Source organism: Aspergillus undulatus (assembly GCF_047715775.1).
Source record: "Aspergillus undulatus strain CBS 261.88 unplaced genomic scaffold BDV17scaffold_34, whole genome shotgun sequence".
NCBI classification, from domain to species: Eukaryota; Fungi; Ascomycota; class Eurotiomycetes; order Eurotiales; family Aspergillaceae; genus Aspergillus; species Aspergillus undulatus.
This window is the reverse complement of record NW_027396638.1, coordinates 47,165-62,698: the sequence shown is the minus strand read 5'-3', so window position 1 is coordinate 62,698 and position 15,534 is coordinate 47,165. Positions and strand designations below refer to the sequence as shown.

At 50.0% G+C, this 15,534-nt stretch overlaps 8 protein-coding genes across 8 annotated transcripts; 3 read left to right on the top strand and 5 right to left on the bottom strand.

Annotated features, from left to right (window-relative positions):
* Nucleotides 1-570: 570 nt before the first annotated feature.
* Nucleotides 571-2,216, bottom strand: BDV17DRAFT_126522 (agmatinase). Its single transcript, XM_073754079.1, has 3 exons — nucleotides 1,891-2,216; nucleotides 1,710-1,836; nucleotides 571-1,648 (listed from the first exon to the last, which is right to left on the bottom strand). The coding sequence occupies exons 1-3, from the start codon at nucleotides 2,011-2,013 to the stop codon at nucleotides 630-632; spliced, it is 1,269 nt and encodes a 422-aa protein (XP_073614212.1). The 5' UTR covers nucleotides 2,014-2,216; the 3' UTR covers nucleotides 571-629.
* Nucleotides 2,217-2,297: 81 nt separating this feature from the next.
* BDV17DRAFT_266723 (putative beta-ketoacyl synthase (Cem1)) lies at nucleotides 2,298-4,361 on the top strand. Its single transcript, XM_073758307.1, has 5 exons — nucleotides 2,298-2,484; nucleotides 2,882-3,048; nucleotides 3,124-3,657; nucleotides 3,711-4,079; nucleotides 4,137-4,361. The coding sequence occupies exons 1-5, from the start codon at nucleotides 2,433-2,435 to the stop codon at nucleotides 4,305-4,307; spliced, it is 1,293 nt and encodes a 430-aa protein (XP_073614211.1). The 5' UTR covers nucleotides 2,298-2,432; the 3' UTR covers nucleotides 4,308-4,361.
* A 253-nt stretch (nucleotides 4,362-4,614) lies between these two features.
* On the top strand, nucleotides 4,615-6,454 carry BDV17DRAFT_126506 (MT-A70 family). The gene has a single exon (XM_073754078.1). The coding sequence runs from the start codon at nucleotides 4,872-4,874 to the stop codon at nucleotides 6,399-6,401; it is 1,530 nt and encodes a 509-aa protein (XP_073614210.1). The 5' UTR covers nucleotides 4,615-4,871; the 3' UTR covers nucleotides 6,402-6,454.
* BDV17DRAFT_266719 (ubiquitin carboxyl-terminal hydrolase) lies at nucleotides 6,417-7,545 on the bottom strand. Its single transcript, XM_073758306.1, has 2 exons — nucleotides 7,347-7,545; nucleotides 6,417-7,296 (listed from the first exon to the last, which is right to left on the bottom strand). Exons 1-2 carry the CDS (start codon nucleotides 7,396-7,398, stop codon nucleotides 6,596-6,598), a joined length of 753 nt encoding a protein of 250 aa, XP_073614209.1. The 5' UTR covers nucleotides 7,399-7,545; the 3' UTR covers nucleotides 6,417-6,595.
* A 58-nt stretch (nucleotides 7,546-7,603) lies between these two features.
* On the bottom strand, nucleotides 7,604-8,843 carry BDV17DRAFT_266717 (putative mRNA decapping hydrolase). The gene is made up of 3 exons (XM_073758305.1): nucleotides 8,683-8,843; nucleotides 7,935-8,591; nucleotides 7,604-7,885 (listed from the first exon to the last, which is right to left on the bottom strand). The coding sequence occupies exons 1-3, from the start codon at nucleotides 8,759-8,761 to the stop codon at nucleotides 7,650-7,652; spliced, it is 972 nt and encodes a 323-aa protein (XP_073614208.1). The 5' UTR covers nucleotides 8,762-8,843; the 3' UTR covers nucleotides 7,604-7,649.
* A 562-nt stretch (nucleotides 8,844-9,405) lies between these two features.
* On the bottom strand, nucleotides 9,406-10,562 carry BDV17DRAFT_266714 (ribonuclease H2 subunit C). The gene is made up of 4 exons (XM_073758304.1): nucleotides 10,285-10,562; nucleotides 10,154-10,231; nucleotides 9,888-10,096; nucleotides 9,406-9,836 (listed from the first exon to the last, which is right to left on the bottom strand). The coding sequence occupies exons 1-4, from the start codon at nucleotides 10,436-10,438 to the stop codon at nucleotides 9,801-9,803; spliced, it is 477 nt and encodes a 158-aa protein (XP_073614207.1). The 5' UTR covers nucleotides 10,439-10,562; the 3' UTR covers nucleotides 9,406-9,800.
* Nucleotides 10,563-10,704: 142 nt separating this feature from the next.
* On the top strand, nucleotides 10,705-11,853 carry BDV17DRAFT_266712 (uncharacterized protein). The gene has a single exon (XM_073758303.1). The coding sequence runs from the start codon at nucleotides 11,027-11,029 to the stop codon at nucleotides 11,288-11,290; it is 264 nt and encodes an 87-aa protein (XP_073614206.1). The 5' UTR covers nucleotides 10,705-11,026; the 3' UTR covers nucleotides 11,291-11,853.
* Nucleotides 11,854-12,727: 874 nt separating this feature from the next.
* On the bottom strand, nucleotides 12,728-15,523 carry BDV17DRAFT_282637 (uncharacterized protein; the record flags this gene model as incomplete). The annotated part of the gene is made up of 5 exons (XM_073760234.1): nucleotides 12,728-13,346; nucleotides 13,419-13,782; nucleotides 14,136-14,344; nucleotides 14,398-15,333; nucleotides 15,390-15,523. The coding sequence occupies 5 exons, from the start codon at nucleotides 15,521-15,523 to the stop codon at nucleotides 12,728-12,730; spliced, it is 2,262 nt and encodes a 753-aa protein (XP_073614205.1).
* Nucleotides 15,524-15,534: the final 11 nt, after the last annotated feature.

Genomic DNA, 15,534 nt, shown 5'->3' with positions numbered 1-15,534 from the left:
ACATCATACACCACATACATTACGCCTATTGTTCCTCTGAAATCTAGCCCTATCACATTACCCGATATCCCCCCCTGCGCTTCTTCCGCTGTCGCCTTCCATCCATTCCCTGTCTACTCTATTTTCACTCCTTTCATAACAGCTCTCATCGTCTGAAGTTGGCGTTGGAAGTCGAGGCGTCCTGTTTTGGTTGGCTCTGGTTCGATATATTTTATTATCTTATGCTCTTCTCAATGTACTGTCATTGTCATGCCCGTTTCTTGCATTTACTGTGCCATTTTAACTAACATCGTTAACATTGTATCTTTGAGACGTGGGGTAGATAGTACAGATATATCCATTTTTCAATGTGAAGGTTTAAGTCTCCTGGTTCATTTTGCTGTCCTTGACTTTTGATCGATCTTTGATGGTGGCTATATACAATTATGCCCAACTTCCAGCCCTGGTCCTCCAAATGCATTCCTACTCTCCGTTGTTTCTGAGGAAGCTATGGTACCATCTAGAATAGTTTGACAGCTGCAAGCGAAATTATGCAAGACATCGTCCCTTCACTGGCTCAGAATCCAATCGTCGTAATCAACATCGATTCATTATCATCTATCTACATATCTACATATCTCATATCTCATTTACAGTTCGTCCTTTAGCACCGACTCCGCCGTCTCAGCCTCCTCAACCTCAACCTCAAGCTCCGTCACAACCTCTTCCTTCCTACCATACCAACCACCGAGGTCCTCCCCAGCACCAGCCTTAACCATACTAGTGATAATCTCAAACGCAACCTGCGCCGCCGCAAGCGCCGTAGTCTCGCCCTTGTTATCATAGCTCGGCGAAACCTCCACGATATCCGCGCCGACAACATTCAGCTTCTCCAGACCGCGCAGGATACGGATAAACTCGCGCGTTGTCCAGCCACCGGGCTCGGGGGTTCCAGTTCCAGGCGCGGTAGCGGGGTCCAGGACGTCAATGTCAACGGAGAGGTAAACGGGCTGTTCGAAGTCTAGTCCAATCCGCTCAATGATCTTATCGACGATACCCATGGGCCCACCGAGCTCGTCGATGTCGTCCGCATGCACGCGCATGAAGCCCTGCTCGGGCGTTCCGGGCGCGGTATAATCGCTATCGTCGACGCCCGTAAGACGAGTCCGGAGACCGGCATGCGCAGAGGTCGAGTTACAAATTAATCCCTCGCGACTAGCCTTGTGGAAGAAACTGCCGTGGTTGAACGCAGACTGCTCAGACTGCCAGTAGGCCGAGTACCGCACGGGGTTCCACGTATCGAGGTGCGCGTCGAAGTGCAGGACTGTAATGGGCTTCTGGTAGATTTGGTAGAGCGCGCGCAGGGCCGGGAGCGCAACGCTGTGGTCGCCTCCTAGTGCGACGATTTTGGCCTTGCCTGCGGAAATTCCTTTCGTTCCTTTCTCGGAGGATGCAGGGGTGATGGGGGTCCGGGTGCCGAGTTCCAGGAAGGCCTCGTACATCTGCCGCTCGGCGAGGCCGTTGTCGAAGGGCGTGATGGGGATGTCGCCGCAGTCTTTGATCGTTGCCCAGGAGCTGTAGGGGTTGATGCCTGCACGGGTGTTGTATGATGTTCCGGCCATTTGGCGGGCGCTGGCGGCGCGGATTGCGCGCGGACCGAAGCGAGCTCCTATGTTCTTATGTTAGACATACTGCAGTTGAGGAAGGACAAGCAGAATGGGCCGGCGTACCTGGTCTGTAACTGACCGCGGTGTCGAAGGGAGCACCAATGACGGCGATATCGTACCTCTCGTCCGGCTCGACGAGGCATTTGACGGGCTTCAAGTGCGCGAAGCTGGCGTGTCCGGAGAAGGACCACTAATGCTAGTTAGTCAATGCATTCATACAATGTGAACTGAAGCGCCAACTAACCTCTTGATTCCACTTCGCCAACAGCTCCTCCCGCACATGCTGCGGGATATCTTCATGCTCATGATGAGCATGGGCCGAAGCCGTGGCAGCCAGCGCCAGCAATCCAGCGCAGATGAGCTTCATTATGAGCTGTAACCAATATCACAGGCCACAGACAAGAATCAAGAATGAACAGCAACAAGTAAGAGAAGAAGAAAAGAGCTGAAGGCGAAGCCTCCAACGGGCCTGAATATATGGAAAGCAGTGGAGCGTAAAATAAAAAGACCCGTATCGTCACCGGCTGTAATGCAATCTCTTATCGATAGCAGCAGCACCGCCGATTGGCTGATATTGCGTCATTTTCATGCCTTTATGCCTGGTCGCCTGACGTCGTTCAGAGTTTCCTCTTCAGGCTGTCTTGATTCTTCAGTTGAAGCATTAAGGAACAGGCTTCATTGTCACTCTGCACCCTGTCTGTTCCTGCTCGGAAGTCGATTAAATACTCAAAATCTGTCTACAATCTACGCTTGTATCAGCATCAACAGAGGACAAAACAAAATGTCATGCGGCGTGTTGTCGTAACTGGTCTTGGTGCGGTGACGCCCCTGGGGGTGGGTAAGTGATATCTACTTTTCTACCATATCGTTGTGATATCTCTCCAAAGACACCCTACCTATCTATTCATCTACTCTATCACACACTTCACCGGAAACACCAGCCATACTCGGCTGTCAGACGGTGAACCAGCCGATTCTTCAACCTTCTCTCAGCGTCTTCTCCAAAGTCTCCACTTCTCGAAGGGGAAGGTCAGCGACGCCGTGTGCTGGCGATTCCAAAGAAGGTAGCTACACACGATACGACGCTATACAGTGTACTCTACTCTACTCCTCACTTAGTCTACCCCGGCTGGAGCTGGGCTTGTTTAGCATGCATTATGTTTCTGTTTTGCCATTGGTGCATTATCTTCTCGCTTGGATAGTATGCGTATACTAAGCTGTCCTGCTCATACTAGGGGTTCGTCGAACTTGGAAGCGTCTGTTAGATGGTCATTGCGGTATCGTCAATGTGAAGGACCGCGATGCTAGGTTTGCGGACTTGCCTTGTCAAATCGCCGCGGTGGTGCCGAGTGGCCCTCGTGCGGAGGGCCGATGGACGGCGTCGGAGTGGGTGAGTCAAGATGTAAGTAGGTGCCTCAACTGGCTTGTTAATTGCTATTGCAAGTTGCATCCTGATTCATGAAGCTAATGGCAGTAGGATGAGCGCAAGATGGCGCGATTTGCCCAGTATGCTCTGGCCGCCTCAGACGAGGCGCTGGAGGATGCGGGGTGGAAACCGACAGCTGTTGAACAGCGAGAGTCGACTGGTGTCTGTTTAGGCTCTGGAATCGGCAATTTTGATGAGATCTATGACACTGTTGTGTCATATGAGAAAGGAGGATATCGAAAAGTCTCTCCCCTGTTTGTGCCCAAACTTTTGATCAATCTCGGAGCTGGGCACACATCCATGAAGTACGGCTTTATGGGCCCAAATCATGCGGCGACCACTGCTTGTACGACCGGAGCCCATTCAATTGGCGATGCTGCTCGTTTCATCGCTTGCGGAGATGCAGATGTGATGCTTGCTGGAGGGGCAGAGTCTTGCGTGCATCCGCTTGCAGTTGGAGGCTTCGCAAGGGCGCGGAGTCTAGCAACGAGCTTCAACGATCGACCTGAAAAGTCATCGCGGCCTTTCGACGCAGACCGTGAAGGCTTTGTGATGGGCGAAGGTGCAGCGATGGTGATTCTAGAGGTACCACACCTGGAGCTTGCAACAGACCATGGAGCTGACCTCATTTGTCCTAGGAGCTAGAGCACGCCAAAGCGAGAGGCGCTCGTATCTACGCAGAGCTGAAAGGCTACGGCTGTTCAGGCGACGCCTACCATATGACCGCCCCAAAGGAAGATGGCGGAGGAGCTCTACTAGCGATGAAGAAAGCTTTGAAGAACGCTAACTTTGAGCCATCGACTGTCGACTATGTTAACGCCCATGCAACCTCGACGATTGTCGGCGATGCGGCCGAGAATGCCGCAATAAAAGCGTTCCTCCTTGGCCCTGGAGGTAAACAGCAAGCGGCGGACGTGAACATCAGCAGCACAAAGGGAGCTATAGGGCACCTACTCGGGGGAGCAGGAGCCATTGAAGCTCTCTTCACCGTTCTTGCAATACATGAGGTTTGCCCGCATTGTCTCGATTTTGTCGTCAAAAATTCAGCTAACTTTGCCTCTTAGAATGTGATGCCGCCTACCATTAATTTGGACCGTTTGGCGGATGGTTTCGACTGTAACTACGCGCCGAATCAGGCCCAGGAACGACGTATTGATGTTGCGCTGACGAACAGCTTTGGGTTTGGAGGGACAAACAGTACGCTTTGCTTCTCTAGACATGGGCTGGGGGTATAGTATAGGTGCGGTTGACGCTTGGACGATAGTAATGTGTAAAGGGGCTGACTTCATGGACGTGAATAGACTTGATAAAGTTACTAGAAATCTGGAAAGCTTATTTACTTCAAGTATTTCATCATTATTTTCTCAATATTAGAAATCCACCAATAATTGTGGTAGTTTACTGGTGATGTTTGTTCAGTGACATTTGTGGTAGCATATAGACACATTAGATTTCTTCCCGCCACGAAACTCCAACTTCAACTTCACAACCTCCTTCTCAAACAGCCAACGGAAGTTGGATCGGGAGTAATGACACAAAACTCCTCAATCCTCTACCAAAACCCCTCTTCAACAGTCTTCCTAATCGATATCCCCACATCAATTGCTCTAGCGCAGGAACTGCCAGAGTCAAAATCAGATACATCTAATGCCGTCACAACACCCCAAAACAGTTCGGTAGCCAGACCAAACCCAAAAAGGAGGCACCTACTTTCGTGTCTACCAAGAATAGAGCCATACGCAGCTCAACCCGAGCCAAAGACACCGGCTAAACGGGCGAAAGTCCTTGCGCGAATCCCAATGTCGGAAAGAAAGCTTTATGAGAAGATCGAGCCTATTGTATCGGAGGCCTTGAATGAGATCAAGGAGAGTCTTTCCCAGGCTCCTGATAGAACGTGGTGTTTTCACAGACATATTTTCCCATATTCAGATTCTAGAGAGCTTGAAGAGGATGAGCATCAACCCAGTTTTGGCCCCAACAAAGTTGAAGGTGATGGTGATCACGGCCAGAAACACGACCAGGAACATGACCATCAGAATGAGAAAGAGCACGCTACATGGGTAGCTGGTATAGTCCCCGGAATGAGGAAGAAGAAAAGACGAATACAAGAGATTTTATCCGAGGAAAGGAAGGCTGCCCGGATGAACAAGCATACCCATGGCAGCCACAATCACGAGGAAGAGAGCCAGCTCCATAGCGCATACTTCGGGATACAGGACTCCCACCGCGGGCTTGGCCTCAAAATCGATGAATACGATCAGACCCAGAATCTGATTCAAGCACCGATAATTCTGTCCCCGGGCAGGAACAGATTCGAAGATGAAGTCCTGCTAACCAACAACGCTGTGAAGAACACATCTCGAGAACCGGCAATCGTTGATATTCGCAAACTATTCTCAATCAAAACGCTTACCGGCCAGGGGCTGAAAGCCGATTCCACTGACCCTGAGATTGACCCTGGTGCTACCGCTGAGAACCAAGGCCGCCCCCAGGTTTTCTACATACCACCTCTATCGAACTTCATCCTAAGCAATCTCCCAATATTGTCCGCGCCGTTACACCGATGTGGCAATCCAAGCCCCATTCCACACCTCCCACCAGATCAAAAGTTCAACTTGATAGTTCTCGACCCGCCATGGGCGAATAAATCCGTCCAGCGCAGTAAGCACTACAAGACACAGACTTATTCCGAGAGTGAGCTGCTTGCGGGGTATATACGCTCTGTGCTTGCGGTCCATTCACACAAACCAGCATCAGCACATTTAAAAAATAATTCTGGTTCTGGCTCTAACCTCTCCATCACCGCTATATGGACCACCAACTCCGCTAAATCGAGAGACGTCGCATACGCGTCTCTTAAAGCGGCCGGGTTTTCCGTCTTCGAAGAGTGGATCTGGGTTAAGACGACTGCGTACGGGCAACCCGTTACACCAATCGACGGTGTGTGGCGGAAGCCGTATGAGATGCTTGTTATTGGGAAGAGGGGGTGGAGTGGGCCTGAGCTTGGGTCTGGGATCAGTCTTGGAGACGGCGCTGCTCATGTCAAGGCTGCCGGTGGAAACGACGAGAGTGATGTCCTGCGAAGAGTCATCGCCGCTGTCACGGATGTGCATTCTCGAAAGCCGAATCTGAAGGAAGTGTTTGAGAGGGTCTTCTTCACGCAGTCTCGTCCTGGAGGTAGTGCTGCGGCTACGACTGGTGAACCGGTGCGTTATTCAGCACTTGAGGTGTTTGCGAGGAACTTGACTGCGGGTTGGTGGGCTGTTGGCAATGAGGTTCTTAAGTTTAACTCGGAAGGATGGTGGGTTGATGTTGGTGGTGATAGTTGACCTAGATATCTGTACAAAACTTACTCTTTACCGTTTATGAGCCGGAGATAAGCCCTGAACTACTTATGGCCATCATGTCACGGATTGGTACCGCATTTGAAATCTAGCAGGATCCAGATCTAGTTCATACACCACAAGAAATCAACTACCTAAAGCCCATCAGTCAATGAGAGCCAAAAAGAGAAGTTGATCAATCAATCAAAAACACTCCCCAAACTAACAAGACTAAACCTCGAATCCGGATTCCCACCCTTACTCTCAACATCCAAGAACCTACGAACACCCAACTGCAACGCCCTCTCACTCAGCGCATCCTCATCAGGCCCCAGAATCCCCCTCTCCAAGGGCCCACGTCTCCTTCCATCAAGCTCCCAAAGCTTTCCATCACCCCCCTTAACAAACGCCACAAAGTGCAAATCCACATCATCATCAGCCCCCGGAGCCTTCGTATCGCCCAACTTCGCCGCATCCGCGTGCGCACTTTCCAACGCTTTACTCTCATACAACAAATCCGCCCTCTGTATCGGCTCAAGCCCCTCCGCCTCCTTCAGTAGATTCTCCAGATCCGAACCCGGCATGATATGCCTCCTCGCCTCGCCATTCGCCACTGCATGTAAAAGGCCTATTAGCCCGCATGCATTCCGGATCGTTTGCTTGAACCACATGACGGGTTCGGTTGGTCCGGACCCTGTGTATTCGGGGAGATTACTGTCTTCAGCTAGGCGCGAGGCTTCGTAGGTTTTTGAGACGGGGAAGACGAGGAGGAGAGCGTGCGAGGGGCGGGGGACTAAAGCGAGGAGGTCCGGCTCGTCGAGGGAGAATACGTCTGTGAAGCCGAGGGAGGGGGGGAGGCCGAGTTGGTGGACTAGGTGGGACATTACTTCGGGATTGTTTTCTGTATAATAGTTAGTTTAGCGGTGGTTGGGATGAAGATCGGAAGCGTACCGAGGGGCACGAAGGCCTTATTGTTTTTGGGGACGTCTGCGTTTTCGGCCATATTGGTGGAACACTTGTTTAGATGGATTGGGAGTACTTGGTGTCAGAGATGCAGTGAGATGGGTGTTTGAAGCGGTGGTTCAAGCGTGGTGTTGATGTTGGAGAGTTGAGTCGAATGAGGGGAGAAAGTGGTGTTGCGGGGTCAACGGAGGCGGAGACACTTCCACTATACTACAGTTACCAACGCCGAAAGGTAAATGCCAATATGATCATTCATTTGTCATCATTCATAGGTATCTATCTAATTGTTCTTTACGGCTTCGCTCCCTGCTTCAAAGGGGCATAGATATCCGTCCATAGCTCGCTCGCCTCCCCCAGGTAGTAAGTCAAGCTGACATCCGCCATGCTTGCCTCTTTATCTCCCGACAGAGTCTCCAGCTGGGAAATGAGGTTCTCCAGTCCAAATGCCTTCCCGGTAGCCTGCGTAGCGCCCGCCTCAAGCATGACATTGACAATGTGGATGTGAAAATGGTAGTACGTCGGTTGGTCTGGGGCGCGTTAGCAGATACCACATACCTGAAGACAAAAGAAACTCACAATGAACATAAAGCTTCAACTGGTCCTCCTCGAGATCCGGATACATTTTGACCGTTCCCTCGAGCACGCGTTTCTGAAGATACTTCAACCAAGGCACATGCTTCTTTTTCAGATCTCTTAAGCTCCAAATATCTCGTCTCTGCACAAGCGCCAGAAGATGCAATGACCCCATCGTCTTTCGGTCCCAGTTCAAATCAGGCAGCATGAGGAACGCATCTTCAGCACCATGCTCGTCGTCGCGCAGTATAACATCCTCCTGCTCTGTGCGCCCCTCCAGGATATTAAACACCCAGTTCAATCTTCCTTCTTCCCTTTTAGCCTGCATGTAAGGTCGGATGTAGTCGCGGTAGATCTCCGGTGTCTCGGTCACCATGCGCAGCACCTGGTTCGAGTACTTCTTGACGTGTTGCTCCGTGCACGGCCAGATGACGTTGAGCTTGAGATCGTGCGATGGGTGTCCGTCAGCATCTATCCCTGAAGATGCGAGGTACCAGCGGTAGATGTCATTGTCCCCGAGGTTGTTTACGCGCGTTATTGAGGAGTGGAAGGCCTTTAGGACGGCGAGAGACTCGGTAGCGAATGCGGCTCGTTCGGCGGTGAGGATGCCTTGTTGGCCGTCTATAGACCCGAGAAGGACGATGCGACGGCCATTCTGGTCTGAAAAAGTGTTGTTAGTGTTTGGGCTCGGTGTTGCGTGCGGAGGGGTTTGTTGCGGGGTTTGTCGTTTGTTGTTTGGGGACCGACGCACCCTGCTTTAGGAGTCTGCTAATCTCAAACTTCGAGATCAGAGCTTCAGGTGCAATTTTCTCGCTACTGTTAGACCCCATGATTGGTAAATGAAGAGCAGGGCTATGGGAATGTTCAAGTTGGGTTGCGAAACTTGGGAATTTGTGGCAGAATAACTAGGGCGGTCAAGCTTATCTATGTCGGGTGATGGTATCTGGACCACAAACGTAATTTGGACATCAAGTCTGACCGCTTCTCAATTAGTACTAGCTCCTAACCTACTTCTTGCAGCTCTTTAGTATAAGATAACCTTAGGTACAACCCGTACCATATGACTCTCTATATAAATTGGTTTAACTGTGTTATTCAAGATCTCAGGAAGGGCATGGAGGTACTTGGAGGCTATAAATTCATCGCGGAGGCTGTTATACTGCTTTATAAAGGTAATAAGGCTGTAAACAGGCTATATAGATTGCAGAAAAAGGTCAAATAGTAGCCGCAAGCCAGTAAGATGCCTACAGGGCTATTAAACAGTTAAAGTTTCCGGAATCAGCGATAAAAATTAGAATAATACCTCCTTTTTATAGCGCCAGAAATGCCAAGCCTTTTCTGACGCTAAACTAGTCCTAACAGGCTATAGCGCGCCAAGGCTAGATGTCCAAATTATGTTTTTGGATGTCCAGATACCATTACCCATCTATGTCCTTATCGCCGTGGGCTAGATCAGAACGAGCATTATTGGGGCCTGGTTTTAAGTAATGGATCGGTCTGAGTCTATATAAAGAGATAGTCTCTTGCGTTGGATATTGATAATGGGGTTGTACCCGAACCAGAGTATAGCAAACACATGCCAGCGAGGGAAAGGTAGTCAATAGTCCCCGTATACTCCTAATCAATTGCGGCCCAGATAGGAATGGGTAGCTGGAGCCTGAATGTTTAAGGGCTTGAAGCCCGCCCTAACGCGGAGAGTTCCCCCTGGCGGAGAGTCGCTCACCGATGGTCTTTCTCATCTCTATGTACGACGAGCTTCCCTAGACAGGGCTCGCCGCTTGAATACCTCCTCGGCGCCAGGAGATTGAGATTCGCTTCATGCGGTTCGGGTGTATTATGCAAGCACAGGACAAGTCCCAGCCAACTCATTCACGTCGACTTCTTCGCGCCAATCTCAGTATGCATCTAATCCTGCAGTTAGTCGCAAGACGCTCACGGAGAAAGCAGATCACTTACAGCCTCAGCGAACTTTACCCACTCTTCCACGCCCTTGACAAATGAATCATCAGCAGCTGGAACTGCCTCATGTCCCCATACCACGTAGTCGCCGAACGTAGCTTGCTTTTCCAATATCTTGACCGGCTCATCCTTCTCACTTTCCTCGCCCACGACCTCATTCTTCCTAGCTGATGGCATTTCACGATCCGTATGCGTGGCCACAACCCCTGTTGATATGGTCAGCGAAAGCACTCAGCATGCACTAAGAACGGCATGCAACTCACCCTCATATCCCTCTGGAATATGGACGCGCCGACCTCGCAGTTTCCGGCCGCGAAAGTATGCCGTCTGGAGATCTTTGTCTTGTGGCCAGTTAGTAGGTGGGACCGATTACCTTAGAGAAGCGTATGCTCACCTTTCTCGTCCACTGTAGGCGTCCAGTATCGGTCTAGTGACTTCACAGGGCCATCGTGGTGGATTCGACAGGGGAGGATATTCGGCGTGCAATTGCCCAATGACTCGTTGTCCTTGGTTTTGGGGGGTTGTTGTTGAGCCTGAATAGCGAACATTGTGGTTTATTGAAACACAAATTTAGTGAAAAGGATGTCAATTGGGCAGCAGTTGGCTCACTTTAGGCATGAGCTCAGAAGGCGCTCCGATTGAGAGGTTATGGTGTTTCTTGTAGGTTTGGCGGCCTGGGAATTGGTTGAATGCGGAGAAGACGCGACACGTTGACCGCGTAAAGTGGGAGGAGCGGGATGCCAAGACCTGGCGCAACAAGACCTGGCACAAACGACACGCATCACTCTCCCACCTCCACTTATAATACAAAGATGCCTTGTCCACTGGGGTCAAAGCTGATAGACGAAAGGGCCGGTCTTCTCTGCCTTTATCAAAGATGTATTCTGTACTGATACAGGACTTCTTTTGGATCAGTCGGTCAACAAATATCTGGGTCAATACTCCAACTGCATAATGAAGCCTTGTCTCGGTTGCTTGCAACTATGAAACTATTCAAGGCTCCCCTCTTTTCCAAAGCATAAAAGCTTCCCCTTCTCCATGAGAAACTTATGCTAAATTAGATCCGCCAGGTGCATGTCCTGTTATTTTCCGTCGAGTCGAAACTTGTCTTCTATTTGACGACACTCTATACCTTCATGATGGGTTTCAGTCATGATTTCCTGAGCTACGCTAAAGGATACATACAGCGCTACTCGTGCAAACCCGTTGCGGGGCAGCTTTCAGCTGGTGATTTCGATAAATTACCTCCAGAATTGGTTGAGCAAGTAACATCCTATCTAGATTACTGCAGCGCCCGCACTCTCCGTCGTACATGCAAGTACGTATCAAATGCACGTTTCGATACTTCACATCGGCATTTCCTATTGAGATCGATACGGATCTCTCGAAGAGATCCCTGAAAAACCTTCAGACATTGAATGATGCTGCAAGGCTAGCGGCGCGTTTTCAGAAAGTCACATTCAAGAAACCGAATGACCAAGATTTTACTGGCGATCTCAGATGGAGACAACTTTCTAAAGGGTTTGAGATGTCGCAATTTCTCGCTCCGTCTGACGATGAATGCCCGATCTGTGGAAACTGGATGGCAGTAACCGGCTATACGAAGGCGTCTCTTTTTGTTAATAAATTCCAAGCGCAACAGTGGCAGGGTATCCTTGGATGCTTGATGAATTGCACGACTTTTGAGATTCGTTGCGGTTACCAGAAGAATTCCCATAAGGTTTCTGACAAGTCGCAGAAAGTACTAGCACCCACCGATGTTATCTCAATTGCTCTTACTCTCATTAAGAACACAAGGTTGAGCATGAAGTCTCTTCACCTGAATTGTGAGCGTACGGGCTTTCGGGATGATGTCCAACGCGCTGTCCACACGTTCGACGGTTGATGTAAGCATGACTGGTACCTGTTATTGGACACGCATTGTTTGATGAAGACACTGTCAACGCTCGAGTCACTTACCATCAGCCAATGTTCTTTGGCGCAACATGACTGGACGTTTGTCTCGTACTGATTGAGCACCAAGGCTGCAAGAACTGGAAGTTTATAAGAGTCATCGCTACACTTTTCAAGCGAATACATGTTGTTTACAGAAAGAGTGCTTGATTATTCTAGTTCTTCGCTAATGAGGCTTTGCGTCAAGGCTTAATGAAAGATCCAAAAGATCCCAAAAATTTCATTTAAAACGCTTCGCGATACTTGTCATCACCTTCGAAAGATACATCTTCTCTCAACTAACCAAGGACACGAGTTCCCAGAACTTGAAGAGATATCTATCAGGCAGTTGGTGACCGCCGGTACTTATTCAAGAATGTACGTCCATTTTAGGCCACCGGTGCCCGAGAATGCTCTCATGAATCCATCATTGGGAGTGATTCTGTTCAACAGCTCAGCTTGGTGGGAATGTGTATATCACAGGTTTCAGCTACTCAGGCCCTAAAATGGCTCATGTAATTCAACTTTTTCTGGAGAACATATCCAGGTGTTAGTAGGAGTAGCACGAAACATCCTACCAGGTACTCGTGTGACGTGTCGAACGAAGTCCATGCGGGCTTGATAAGACGGTCTTCAACCTTACGGGATGAGGTTATAGATAATTTGGCCTGGATCGAATTAAAGGAATGATACTGGTTTTGATTTAATATCCGAGTGCAGCAGCAGACTAGTACACGTTGCTTTTAAGATACTCTGAAATATGGAAGCTACAGAGATATATTAGACGGCAGAATATCAAACTACCCTTCTTTTGGGTTTGCCACAGTAATAACCAATGTTCATGTTGAGAACTATACATCAAGCTCGTAAAGTCTGGGGTATATCTAAGACAATTCAACAGCGCCTCACCTCTTGCGTGTCTTCTTCTTCTTCTTCTTCTTCTTCTTCTTCTTCTTCTTCTCATCCCCTCCATTCTCCTTGTTCTCCGGCGCTACTCGAACTGGCCACTTCTTCAAATGCTCTTTCTCAAACTCATCCTTATCCCTTCGATACAAGAGCATTGTAGCCTTCGCATCCTCCACACTAGAATGGGCCCCATCCTGAATCTTCAACCCAAGAAACTCCGACGCCAGAATTTTCAACCTCGGTGACCCTCCCCCAGCAATCTTCCGATACGGAAGATGCTTGCTCGTGTCTCTGATATCCCGCTTCGGGTGACTGAGAAGAAGTGCATCCAGATCATTCCGGAGAGCATGCCCCACGAGGATCCGCCCCTCGAGTATCTCCGCAACCTCTTTCTGCACTTGTTCTAACGTCCGCGCTTCTACCATGTGCTTGGGGAGTATCCCGCTAACGTATGTTCGCCAGTCTGTGACCATCTCTTTCGGTCGTACGTATGAGTCGTATACTTGGTCGCCATTGTAGTTCACGAGACTGATCCGGGCAAGCGCAGAGTCGTTATCTGGGTTTGGGCCGACGCCGACCATTTCGCAGTCGATGGCGATGTATTTGCCTAGCTCGGCGCTGCACAATCGTCAGTAATGTGCTCAGAAGTACGCTAGAGAAACTAAGATATTGCGGGAATGAGAAACTGACGTTGGCGAGCGCCCCTCATTATCCTTCGAGCTTATCGCAGTAGTCGCGTACTGGGAAGCAGTTTGACCTCCCTCCGCTTGTCCCTCCGACATCCTCTTCCGTCTCTTCGCAGTGTATGACTTTTCAGTCTGTATTTGCGTCTGTATATTCCGACTCGCTTTCCCTTTTCCCTTCGCTGATCCAATGACAGTACTTGTAGTCTTCCTCTTCTTCACACTATCATCCTTTTGATCTTCGCGATCACACCGTTTGCGTTTCGGCGGGGAGGCGGTGGTTGTCGCTGCGGAGGCGTCCTTCTTCTTCAAGGTCTCCTGCAGCTTTTTCCAATTGCTGGAGAGCGATTTTAGTTCCATTCCAATGTTATCTGGGTGTTATTGGAATCGGGTTCGCAAGTGCATGGTCAACCTGGCTGGCTGGGCTCCGGAGAAAAGCAGGGAGAAATTCATGTTTGCGGGTCTCACTCCGCTCCGCCCTAAATTTTTGGTTCCAGGCGCCGAGGCTTGACCCACCCTCATCGATGGATGTACTCCGGAGTATTGAATCGGGGTTCGAGAGCGATGAAAGAGTTAGATTGTCATTACTATATTAGTTTCTTGAGTTGAAGGTGATGGATACATTACATCAAGAATGAATTGGTGACTTTTATCCAGAGCGCATATGGAAATGTGATATCTAAGAGTATTACAGAGTACACGGTAAACGTATGCAATCATAAACCAGGCACCTTGAAGTCTTTGTAGGCCCATTTCTCCGTAACTTCCCGCTTGGCTTTTTTGGGCTGCGAGACCGGTTTGCGCGCCTCCAGCTTACCCTGGACGATGAGCGTCCGGAATCTATCGTCGAGGAGATTACCCTCTGGCTTCAGCAGACGCAGAGAATCTTGCAGTTCGTCCGGTAGGACGACCTCTGTCGGCTTCTCAGGAGCCCTGGTAAAGTCAGTAAATGGAGCTGAACAGGCAGTTTGGCGTGGGGGGCATACCTTAGCTTTCCTAGAGGCCTTCGGCGCAACTTGGTGTCATCGCCCTCATCGGAGTCGTCCGCATCGCTGTCCACACGCTCGAGATCTTGTTGCTTGAGACGCTCTGAGATAGCCTTGGCTTGAGCAACTTGGTCCTCTTTCTTCTTCTGCTGCGCCCACCACTTAGCCTGCCTCTCGGCTTCCTTCCGTCGCTTGATCTTGTTCCGCTGTGCTTTCGTCTTTCGCTCGGGACGCTTCTTGTTGAGCCATTCTGGCTTTTCATACTCGCTCTCGAATCCTTCCCATGCGCTCTCATCATCTGATTTGGCCTCGCCATCGTCATTCTTGCCTTCTTCGATCAGACGCTGGCGCTCTTGTTCATTGCGTTCTTCCTCTAATCGCTTCTTCTCCTCTTCGACGGCCTTCTGTCCTTGTTCCTGCAGCAATTCGTCCCACTCTTCGAAAGTCGGGTTGTAACTCGTACCAGCGGTTGGTGCCCGCACAGCGGGAACCGCTTTTCCGTTGGCAGCAAGCGAGATAGGAGCCCGCTTCAAGGTGTCAGGAGCCACCTTCGGCTTCGGCTTCTCCAGATAATCGAACTGAGGGTCATCATACGGTGTCGGATCAGTCTCATCAGCCCAAGGATCGTATAAACCGCCATCGGCGGGCTTTTCCATAGGGTTTCCCTCCTTTGCGACCTGCTTCAAGCGATCCCATTCTTTGCGGCTAACCCAATCACCCTTGTGCTTCTTGGTTTTCGGCTCGATGACACCGTCGGTGACTTTTGAGTTCGCACGCTTCCGCGTGTCTACCGAGTTGATTGCGGATCGTTGTGCGAGAATCTCATCTGCTTTGAGGAGCTTCTTGTTCTGTTTGCGGTGTGTGTCGCGGAGTTCCGACGAGCCTTTTTTGTCGATAATGAATAGTTCCTCGGAGGGTTTCTCTGATAAGACACCTCTGCTGGAATTAGTACCAATATAACGGGAGCCGGAAGCAAACATGGAAGATCGTACCCTTTGATTTCTTCATCCTTCAACAGACGGAGGCCCTCCTGCACCTCCGTAACATCCACATTTTTTCTCCAGGCTTTCTTGCCTTTCCTCGAGGGCTGGCTGAACTGCCGAGGCGCTTCGATTGTACTAGACATCTTGACAGACT

Excerpts from the sequence above, each read along its gene's own strand:
- BDV17DRAFT_126522 (XM_073754079.1), bottom strand. The coding sequence starts at position 2,013 with ATGAAGCTCATCTGCGCTGGATTGCTGGCGCTGGCTGCCACGGCTTCG. Across the intron at positions 1,837-1,890 it reads TGGCGAAGTGGAATCAAGAG|TGGTCCTTCTCCGGACACGC; the intron begins GTTAGTTGGCGC and ends AACTAGCATTAG. Across the intron at positions 1,649-1,709 it reads CGCGGTCAGTTACAGACCAG|GAGCTCGCTTCGGTCCGCGC; the intron begins GTACGCCGGCCC and ends ATAAGAACATAG.
- BDV17DRAFT_266723 (XM_073758307.1), top strand. The coding sequence starts at position 2,433 with ATGCGGCGTGTTGTCGTAACTGGTCTTGGTGCGGTGACGCCCCTGGGG. Across the intron at positions 3,049-3,123 it reads CGGAGTGGGTGAGTCAAGAT|GATGAGCGCAAGATGGCGCG; the intron begins GTAAGTAGGTGC and ends TAATGGCAGTAG. Across the intron at positions 3,658-3,710 it reads CAGCGATGGTGATTCTAGAG|GAGCTAGAGCACGCCAAAGC; the intron begins GTACCACACCTG and ends CATTTGTCCTAG.
- BDV17DRAFT_126506 (XM_073754078.1), top strand. The coding sequence starts at position 4,872 with ATGTCGGAAAGAAAGCTTTATGAGAAGATCGAGCCTATTGTATCGGAG.
- BDV17DRAFT_266719 (XM_073758306.1), bottom strand. The coding sequence starts at position 7,398 with ATGGCCGAAAACGCAGACGTCCCCAAAAACAATAAGGCCTTCGTGCCC. Across the intron at positions 7,297-7,346 it reads TAAGGCCTTCGTGCCCCTCG|AAAACAATCCCGAAGTAATG; the intron begins GTACGCTTCCGA and ends ACTATTATACAG.
- BDV17DRAFT_266717 (XM_073758305.1), bottom strand. The coding sequence starts at position 8,761 with ATGGGGTCTAACAGTAGCGAGAAAATTGCACCTGAAGCTCTGATCTCG. Across the intron at positions 8,592-8,682 it reads TAGCAGACTCCTAAAGCAGG|ACCAGAATGGCCGTCGCATC; the intron begins GTGCGTCGGTCC and ends ACACTTTTTCAG. Across the intron at positions 7,886-7,934 it reads GTTGAAGCTTTATGTTCATT|ACCAACCGACGTACTACCAT; the intron begins GTGAGTTTCTTT and ends AACGCGCCCCAG.
- BDV17DRAFT_266714 (XM_073758304.1), bottom strand. The coding sequence starts at position 10,438 with ATGTTCGCTATTCAGGCTCAACAACAACCCCCCAAAACCAAGGACAAC. Across the intron at positions 10,097-10,153 it reads TATTCCAGAGGGATATGAGG|GGGTTGTGGCCACGCATACG; the intron begins GTGAGTTGCATG and ends CCATATCAACAG. Across the intron at positions 9,837-9,887 it reads GGGTAAAGTTCGCTGAGGCT|ATGCATACTGAGATTGGCGC; the intron begins GTAAGTGATCTG and ends CTGCAGGATTAG.
- BDV17DRAFT_266712 (XM_073758303.1), top strand. The coding sequence starts at position 11,027 with ATGATGGGTTTCAGTCATGATTTCCTGAGCTACGCTAAAGGATACATA.